Genomic DNA, 10618 nt, shown 5'->3' with positions numbered 1-10618 from the left:
CAATTTAAATGAAGAATAGAATATTAAGTGCAAATTTGTTCTGTCACAGGATGGATCTTTTATGTAGCAGGGAGAGCAAATCTTGTTTAAATTTCCCCCATGCCATGGTAGCGTTCTTTATGGTTCCATGCTGTGTATGTATTGGGGAGAAGAGGGGCATGATGATATGCTCAGCTTGACAGGATGAAGTATTGCCTCAGTTAATCCTGACTGCTGTGCAAGGTGGCATAGGCATAGCCCTAGTCATAAAAATGCAGCCCAGTGCAGCTTCCGAGTTGGTCGATTCATTACATTAAGATGAGGAAGTGACGCTAGAAATCATCTCCTTTATACTTTCTCCAGACCTACGTTTTATTAAATATTTTAAAATCTGTTGTATTTTTTCTGTTAATGCTAAAATGTTTAGTAGCATTTGCTATCCTTCAAACTTGTGTTTAAAAATGAAAAAAAAAAAAAAATGGGGGTGGGAATTACATTACATTTATTGAATTTATCATAGGAATTGACTGAATTATGAAACGGCAGAATATTGCGAAGTTGTTAAAACCGCCTCAATTTTGGCATTTGGTTAACATTAACCGGTAGCCTGTCTGTGTGGCCCAGATGACATCTGTGGAAAAAGTAAGTAATTTCAGAACAGCACGATTTTGGTTTAAACTCGTTGATACCTTATGCACCAATGAATTGTTCTTATTAAGACCAATAACTTGCATTCATTAAGTAAATGAGTTTTTGATCTCTTGTGGATTTCGACCTTGCTACTAGTTTTATTGATTTGTATTGCTGCAAAATATTACTTCCTTACGTTCAGAGACCATTAGAAATAACATTGCCTTACATAACTAGGTAGGTCGAGGATATGTTTGTGCTGATGTACATGCTATCCAATACCTTTCTGCCTCTCTGAGGGGAGCAGAAGAACATTGAAAATGAGAGAACAGAATCACTCCTCGGCAGGGAGACAGAGTGATCTGTTCTGGCAGGGGAGTGTATAGGAGGAACAGCTCTACCCTTCCCAGCTGACAGCTTACTATCTGCATGTCTCTTCAGTTCACGTTCAAAAAGAATTTGATTTGAGCGAACCTTCAGTTAGCCAGAGGGAATTAATTCCAGCGAGCTCCAGCCACTTGGCATCTGCCTGGTCTGTCAGTTAGAAGCTGTGAAACTAACTGTGCCTCTTGTCACAACTAAATTTCAGAGTTTTGTTGATAGAAAAGGAAGAAAAGAATGTAAAATCACATCTTATTTCACCATTTTGGCACCGCATGATGTCCTTGTGGAAACCAGTCACCTTTCAACTACACGGACAAGCTGATGTAGCTGGATGTTGCATAACACCAGATTGACCGTGCTTCCTTTTAAAAACGGGGATATGGTTACACTTGCACTTCCTCTTGAGGCGAATGGGAAAAGAGCTAAAAAAATAATAATGCTGAAGTGTTTCCTCTTCCCAAAGGTTATAAAAGAACAAAGTATACGAAGTACTAGTACGAAGTAAAAATCTAGGACTTTCACTGCTCGGATGAGTAATTTGTCACAAGGAAAATGGAAGGTAACGCTTTATGTTCGGTAAACAGTAATATGGGTTAAGCATAAGGGTTTTATTTAGGGTTAGTTGCTTGTAATATAACTACAAAACCTGTGACTACGTCACGTTAAAATAAAGCAATACCAAGTTGAAAATGTGAGGCCTATAAAAATTTTACATTCAGATGGTTTGGTTGAATATAGAAAAGAATGTTTTGAATGTGTGACGATGTCACGAGTAGCATCTGCATGATAGGCTTCCCTTTTCCTTGATATTTTGTTACAGAGACATTCCTACTTTTTTAGTGTACATGTTGGGTGTCACTGTAGACTGTACACATCCCATAATAAGTTTCCGTCTAAAGATTTCTCATTGTGTGTCAATTGTAATTTTTCCCACCCTTAGGTAAGTCACCCAAAATGAACTTTCCTTTTCAACTTCTCCTCTCTCCTCCACAGGGGGAGGAATTAAAAAGTAGAGCTGCAAGAGTTGCAAAAAAATCTTTTCCCTGCAGCCGCGCTTCTTATGAAACGGATCATCGAGATGAGAGAGGAGCGAGCAAGCAATGAAAGGGAGGGGTAGAGCCGAGGCAGAGGGAGGAGAGAAGAGGGCACACGCACCCGATCAGAGCACAACAAACGGCAGTCCACCCTGAGCCTGTGGGAACCGAAGGCTTCTCACTCAGTTAGCAGGACAGAGCACACTGGACCAGGAGCTTCAAGACTCTGGAGAAACCTGCCAGCGAGGCACAACCTCAACACATGATCTGCAGGAAAAGGCAAGACATCATTGCTCTGATTCTCTCTCTCTTTCAAGCTCGCTCTCCGCACACACTCTCACTCATTCTCCTTGACGCACACAGACACACTCCCTCATTATCTTGAATGTGAGTGAGGCTATTTCTCTCCGTCCTGAGCAGAAACCTCTGTGCTATTCTTACACAGCTGCAACGTTGCTCCAGCTGACGTTTTCATAGGGAAGTGAAGGCAAACCGGGGCTTTTCTGCGTGGCGTGTCGTTCGGAGACTGACCCATCAAGCCTAGTGGGACATCCCAACCATGGAGAACACTCTCACCTGTACTCCCACCACCTTTTCCCAGGTCTTCGGCCGGCAAGGACAGCTGATGCAAGCCAGTAAGTACCCGAGATCTGTCATATTGGGACCAAAAAACATACTTTGCCTGGTCATGCCAATTTTAAGGCCGGGGGAGGTAAATATGGAGTGGACAAATGCTTACTTATGCTCTGTGAAAGCTCTGCTGGTGAGACCATGGTCCACTGCATATCCTGATCTCTTGGTTTAGGCACCCAGCATGCTGAGAGAAACCCAGCTCTTCTTCCCCGCTGCTTTCAGCCCGCTAATGAGCTGCACACAGTCAAGAAATGTGTCTGCGGGTGTGCATCTCTCATCTTGCTTATATGGATATAGTGATCTTAATAAGTCAGTCATGAGGGCTGGGGCTGAAAGAGCAACATGAAAGTTAACTCAAGATTTCTTTATGGAGAACTTACACCACTGTAATTCTGAAAAGTAATAATTCCTTGACAGCTTCATAAATATTGTACTCCTAAGCATTGATGAATTATGAATTTTGTCAAAAAACTCCCAGTGCTATAAATAGATGCCGCTTCATAACTTATGTCTCACAGATTGTACTTCTGCATTTAATAGCTTTGTATGGAAGTGGCTTGTACAAGATTACCAAAATACCTCCGATCCTTGTCTTAAATTTAGAATGGAAATGGAAACTAGTCACAAAGTAGCTCAAGACAACTCATACGTTTGGAATTAAACACATAGAGCATATTCAAGTTTATTATAGATAATATAATTTTGTATAAAATAAATAATTTATAAATTCTTTAATTTATTGTGTAAAACATTGAACATACATACACGGCATGATTTTATTTACATGCCAAAACAAACTGATCTTTTACAAACTTCTACACTATGGAAATGTATAGATTTAAAAAAAATAATATTTAATATTCACATGTTTTAATTTATATATTTTAATATTTTATTTATTATATATAGGAGTATGACTTAAAACATTTTCACATTTATAGTAATTATTATAATTTTTATTATTATTTTCTAATTGATCAGTGATTGAGACTGCAATATTTGTAAGCTGTCAAGGATGTACTGATGATAGTTTTTGTAAGCTAACTAGCTTTAATATTATTTTAGTATACTTCCATAATGTTTTCGTAGATATCTCTGGCTTATATCAATATCTTATATTTGCTTATAGCAGATTTGTAGTCTCATGTCAAAGTTACAGATTAGATGTTCGTGGAGAGCAATTACACCACCCAAAAATGTTAATTCTGTCATCATTTAGTCACCCTCAAGTTGTTCTCTTTTTTTTCTTCTGCTGAACACAAAAGAAGATATTTTTGATGTTGGGGAACCAGACAGTTGACTACCACTGTAGGGAAAAAAATAATATGGAAGTCAATGTCTACCGTCAACTATCTGGTTCCCAACATTCTTCAAAATATTATCTTTGTGTTCAACAACAAAAAAAACTTGTACAGGTTTGGAACAACTTGAGGGTGAGCAAATGAAAACACATTTTTCATTTTTGAGTGAACTGTCCCTTTAAGGAGACTTGCAGCAGGACGCAAATGACTCAAACAGCAGTTTGTAAATGACCGTGATACTTGCGGTAATGACAATCCAAGCGGATTTTAATTTGATGTCTAATTAGATGTCTCTACACATTAACATGACAATTAGCAGAGCAATGCCATGCTGCTGAATATCTGTTGAAAAAAACCATACATTCTTCTGGGAGAGATTTAAACAACGTGCATACATATAACAGTGATGATTGTCTGTTCTGGAGTTTATATTACGGATACATTTTCCTTCGTTTTTCTTTCCAAAGCAACTCACAGGATTGCTTCCATGTGTAACGATACAAACTAAAAGGGTTGTAATACTAAATATAGGTTTTGCAAACATGCAAATTTTATATTTGTGATGATATGGTTATCATCCATAGAAAAATATCATGCAGATGTAGCCAATGTCATTGGGTTTACACCCTGATTTCAGTTACTACCTCCCTAGACTGCATGATTTGTCCTTAAATTAGGATATGTCCTTAAATTACTTCCTCTGGGTGAGAGTTTTCTTGCACTTGAAACCACTAGAATCTAATTTAAAGTTCATCTTTGCCTACAGTAAATGCTTGCTAGCTGGAAAAGTTTGTCAATTTTGTGTGCTAAAAAATGTGCATTATCAGAGTGGTAGAGTGTGTGTTAGCAGGGTGTTTTGGTGGGAGGAATGTCAGCAGTGAAACGGGATGGGTTGGGTTGGGTTTGTTTGAATGAAAGTCTCTCTCTCTGTGTTCTCTCTCCAGAAATAGAAGAAAACTTTTATAAATAATGCCCTTTGTTTGCTTTATTTCTGTGAACTCATTAGCTGTTTGGTATGCAGGGATGTATTAGTGTCTGCAGAGTGTGTGACATTGCCATGATTAATATTCTGTGTGTGGCTTTGGAACGCTGAAAGCCTCTTTACTGAATTTGTGTTTCTGAAGTGCCTGAAGATGAGACTCCTCTGCAATATCTGAGCCTCAGAGGTGCCGAAATACTGTATGCATTACCATCAGCCACTTCTCTGTGGCTCGTTGCTTTGAATGTCTCACATTCTGGATCATCCATAATGATGAGATTTTGTAGTTTCGAGACATTCTGATGTCTCGTTCCATGTGGACGCACTGGACGTGGATTTTTCTGATGTTTCTGCCTTTATAAACAATGACCTGATTTGAGAGTTTTTTTTTATTTTTTCACTAAAATATTTAACAATTTGCATTAAAGTCTTCCCAGAGGAGGATGTGGTTCTTTTCGGTGCACTTTCACCTCAAAGAATGTTCTCTTTTAACATCGATCAAAGTGGCCTATGTTTGCTCCATAAGTGTTTTTAAAGATCATCTTCAAGCGATGCAAAAGTATCCACAGTGCAGATTTTATTGGCATGGCGTGCCTCTGCTTTTATGTTCTGTGTTGGTGTTTATATGGGTATGCATGAGCATGGCTGAGATCCAAGTCTATGCACTCACCCTCCGACACACGGACTGTTTTGGCTGACGTAATAGGCGTAGATGGACAGGGCTGTGAGTGTGGGCTCATTTGTGTGTGTGTGTGTGTCTGCAGATGTTAGTGATAGCACAATATGCAGCACCAGTGACTCTAATAGGAGTTACACGGTCTCGGGATGGACCTCTTTTCCTCTCTGCATGTTTGAAAGAGAAGTGCGTACTGCAGAAATGTGCCTCGACACAGTATACGAAGTATGAATACACATGTATACATGCTTATGTTTATCACATGTCTTTCTGGAACACTTGATTCTGATTGGTCAGTTTTTTTTGTATAATAGCCATTGATTTGGAGTAGTGCCAACTAATTTCCTACAATATGCCAGTTTCATGTCGCATCACATCTTTTTTCTCACTGAATAAAATAGTTTCAGCTCAGATCAATTTCATGTCCATTTATGTGCAATAAATCATACTTACTGACTGTACATTAACTCTTAATGGGTTAGTTCTCCCAAAAATAAAAATTATCCCATAATTTACTCACCCTCGAGCCATCCAACGTGTTCGTCAATATGTCATTTGTCCGGTTAGAGGTGAGTCTTCGGCTGGAACTCGACTCGTGTACGTCCGTTTCCGGAAGCCAGTGATTATAGTTTATAAAGTTATAAATATGGCCATGATTCCAGTTTCATATTAATATTTTCTTACAAATACGCATCGTTTCGATTCAAAAGGCCTTTATTAACCCCCTGTGTAGCACTCCCCCGGAGTGTTCTTTTTTGGGCTTCAAAATCTTAGTTACCATTCACTCCTATTATGGTGGTTGAGGAGATTCTCCCTTCTATGTGAATTGCTTTTAGTGCAGAGAAAAGCACCATATAAATGTAATGAATTATTAGGATTTTCAAGCACAAAGTACTGAAACCCTATTGTTATTGTTAATTTTCCCATGATGCAGCATTCTCCGTATAAACTGATCGGGCAGAACGAACCGTAAGTCATAAAAACTTGAAACTCTGGGGGCTGGTAGTAGTCACAACGCCTACAACGTCACCAAGGCCCGCCCCGATCAGCCTGAGGGGGGCGCTACAGTGGTCAAAAGTACAAATGGCTCATAACTCCTCAACAGTTAGGCGTAGGCTCAAGCGTCTTACATCATTGGAATCATTGGCTCAAGCCGGGCAAGATGTATGCCATGGATTGGCTCATCACCCTGGGTACATTTTCGAGTATTTGGGGTTTTTGCAAGCTAGTCCTAGGTTTTTGGCCCGGCCGAAACCAAACCAGTGCAGCAAGATTCTGTTTATGGTCCCTAAGGGCCACCAAAACATTACAACCTTTACTAAATTGGCCATAACTCGTGAAAGAAATGAGATATTTTCACTAAACTCAGCGCACCTTTGTATACGTTCATTCTGTCGTTGTGTGAAAAAGGACACGGTGACTGACCACTTGGTGGTGCTATAACTGTTAAAAAGGTGTCAAAATGATGTATTTCTATGGCAAATCCGCCCTCTTCCTGCCTGATTTGCATACAACCTCACAAACACGCCATTTTCATGATAAATGAGCTAAAAATGCAAAAAAGCGCCTTTTTCAACAATAGTCCAACGATACCAAACATGCCAGGTTTTGCTTTATGGTCTTTGTAATGGTATCATTTTGAGCTTTAAAAACAATTGTTGTTATCTTCAAAGCCATTAGTCCTATCGGGACAAAAAAAAAAAAAAAAAAACAGGCAATTTGAAAACATTGGTAAATAGCCAATAGTATAACGTACAACCAGTTTTAGACAAAAATATGTAACAATTTGTTATTTGTAAAAAAAAACAAGCAGCGATATAAGTAATTATTATCTGACCAGAAAGCACAGAAATTCGCTTTTGCACCAAGCCCAAGAATAAGTGACCTTTCTGCATCATTGGCCCAATGTAGAGGAGGTAATATAGCAGTAAGAGAAGAATAGCATCAGCAGAAATGTCTAGAAGTTCTTTTCTTCTGTCACCTCTAACAATAAAGAGAGGGCCGATCTGTGTCCCTCAGGAAGGAAGTCGTGATCTTGTCCTAAATTTGTGCAGACAGAGCATAATCAGAGCTCTCCTGACACACTGAAGACACTTGGACACCAATGCCAATCTTAAAAAAAGTTTGAATATTATGGCGTTGCATAGATAACAAAATAGCATATAATTACACAAAAATATTGAAGAGATGGTACAAGCACATTTCCCAATAAAAATGCTGAGGAAAAATATATAATAATATTTTCCAAAAATGACTCAAATCTGAAAAATGCTACACATCATTTATTTGCAGATAAAATTTGTTGATGTTTTAAAGTTTTTGTCGACCTGTTTCTCCTCTATGGTCCAATCAATGCATATCAAACACTACATTGTTGTTGTCATATTTTACATGTTTTGAAAGTTAGTAGTTCTGCTACTGGCATGTTGTTGTAATGACAAACATAAGTGTTGCCACACACACAGCTTGCATATTAATCCGACTATTCCTCCCATATGTTTTCAGGCATATTTTCATGGGACATTAGATGCTTACAGACTGTCACTTTAATATTGTGCATATGTTGCTCAAAACAGAATGTTACAACACTGTACGGTACTGTTGATAGATTTTGAAGAAGAAACTATTGCAAAAATTGATTGTCTTCTTGAGCCACTTTCTTTGCTGTGGTTATATCTTTAGGTTTACTGACAAATCTTTATTGACCAAGAGTCATTAGATGTCCCTCATGAGGCCCGATAATAACTCCATAGGTGCCCAATCCGATAGCTTCTCCTTTGTTAATTGAATCTCACAACTATCCGACCATTGACTTGAGAAGCAGCCGAGATGGAAAGGACATTTTTCATTTCTAATACCGTCACAGAATGACAGCCAAGTTGTAGGGTAACACTGGCACCTTTGTACCAAGTGCATTGAATGTCGCAAATATTAAGCAATTGGAAAGAAATCCATTTTTCTTCTAAGTCTATTTGAAAGGAACTGGTTTTAAGTGGAAACGCAGCCGTTAGTGCAGAAAAGGCTTAGCTTACAGGCAGCGCTCGTTGATTAGAGCGTTCTCATGAATTTTAAGCAGGGGCCAGTTTTGTTTGAATGAAGCTTTGGAGTTTGAAGATTTCTGAGTTTTACTTATAATAAGAAAAGTGATGTAACTCCCACTAAACTGCAAAAAGTACACACAACCCTCCCCCCTGGAGAGTTTCCATAAGGAATAAGTTCAGAAATGTAGAGCATCGGCCTGTGTGGATTTGCCTGATGCTGTTTACCGTGAGGTTAGGTGCGTGATTATATGGGCTAGTCTGCAACTTGGCATGCCAGTTTTATCCAATTGACGGGTTACTTTGGAGCCTTAAATTGCTTTGGATATCAGTCCCTACACATGATGTTCTGAACTGCTCTGAATAATGTTTACATCTGAGGGAATATATTTTGACAGAGGCAGCTGGCAAGTCTTGAGCAGCTAAAGAACTTCCTGCATGCAAATTTGTTTTCTTCTGAAACCACTTCAAAGGGATCTCATAATATGTCTGTGGCAAGTGCGTCGTGTTTTAATTTATTTATTTAGAAAATTTGACACGTCTTCCGGAATGTGGGATTAAATCCACATATTTCGTTTTCATTATGTAACTTGAAGACTGCTTAATATTATCAGATCCTCCCCAACCTTCCCCGACGCTCTCTCTGTCTCTCTCTTATTTTCCTCTCTGTAGACTTCGTGCTGCAGAACCTTTTACACAAGGGTCAATTTCACACCTTTCTGAATTTATGCATTTTCTCCCGTCTTTGTTGTACAAGAAACCTTCCACTACAGTTTTATAGCAAAAGGCTTGTTCTGAGATTAGGTTTCTGTCATGCTTTAGTAGCCAAGCATCCGTTTTTAACATCTGCAACAGCAGATTATGCTGCTCTTTCCTCTCCATGGAGAGAATCATTTTAATCACTTGGAGCCTATTTGGGTCCTCTGCCTTTAGGATTTACTGCAGTGTAACTCCCTTACTTTTTGCAGTATATATCTGGAATATATATAATACTTATAAAATATATATGTATGTACTTATTTTATTCAGTGACAGTAAAGACAATCTTACAAAATATTACAAATGCTTTTTTCTTTTCTTTTTTTATAAAAAAAAAATCACAGTTTACACACAAACATTACACAACACAACTGTTTCCAACAATGATAATGATAATAATAATAATAATAATAATAATAATAATAATAATGATAAATGTGCATATTAGAAGGATTAGATTAGGATTAGGATTAGAAGGATCATGTCAGAGTGATGATGCTGAAAATTCAGCTTTGCCATCACTGGAATTAATTACATTTTAATATATAATAAATTAAGCAGTTGTTAGAAATGTATTCTGGGTAAACATAACTTATTTAATATATACTGTATATATATAAAATATTCAAAAATATGTTTTTTTTTTATCTAAATAGAAAATTCTAAATATTGTGAATTCTGTAATGGATCAAGTACATTTTTTTTTTTCAATTTTTATTCTGTTTAAAAAAAGAAAATATGCATGTATTCAATTCAAAATAGAGGCATTGTCACCAGTGTTCTCAGGCTTTCGGACCCCATAGCTTTTCAGATGGACAAGCAGCTTCAGAAACAAATCTCAAAGCTTGAGCGCTGCCTACATTTACATTGTCGCCATGAACATTCTTGACAAAATGGATGTCAAACATTTAATAAATCATTCACCACCTCACGCATGAGCCATAAAATGTGATTTTGGTTGATATAACCTTTAAGAGTGTCACATTTGCTGGAATTTTCCATTCAGTTAGCTTGTTTGTTGGTTGGAGAACCATGTGCATTTGCAATAGAAACACATTATTGTTCTTCAGTTAACACTGTTATCTTTTTTAGTCTTAGACACACACCGCTCTCCCATCTGTGTGCAAGACGTGACTTGAATATTAAAACGGTACATTTTACTGCTCAATAGTGATGAGTCTCCTGACATAGACTTGGGTAGATGT

General features: G+C 37.9%; 1 protein-coding gene across 2 annotated transcripts in view; it reads left to right on the top strand.

The window, feature by feature from the left end:
• Window positions 1–1419: 1419 nt before the first annotated feature.
• Window positions 1420–10618, top strand: part of kaznb (kazrin, periplakin interacting protein b) — a 153464-nt gene continuing 144265 nt past the window's right edge. Inside the window, exons 1-3 of one of the 2 annotated variants that reach the window (XM_089125035.1) lie at window positions 1420–1552; window positions 1987–2306; window positions 2473–2662. In XM_089125035.1, coding sequence (XP_088981161.1) covers window positions 2587–2662 — 76 coding nt within the window. In that variant the 5' untranslated portion in view covers window positions 1420–1552; window positions 1987–2306; window positions 2473–2586. Of the gene's footprint in view, window positions 1553–1986; window positions 2307–2339; window positions 2663–10618 lie in introns of those variants that run through there. The other variant, XM_039674229.2, reaches the window with a different exon arrangement.

This window comes from Pimephales promelas, chromosome 21, assembly GCF_988280905.1.
Source record: "Pimephales promelas chromosome 21, fPimPro1.hap1.1, whole genome shotgun sequence".
Lineage (NCBI taxonomy): Eukaryota > Metazoa > Chordata > Actinopteri > Cypriniformes > Leuciscidae > Pimephales > Pimephales promelas.
Note: the sequence above shows the minus strand (reverse complement) of the source record. Positions and strands in the feature narration are given on the sequence as shown.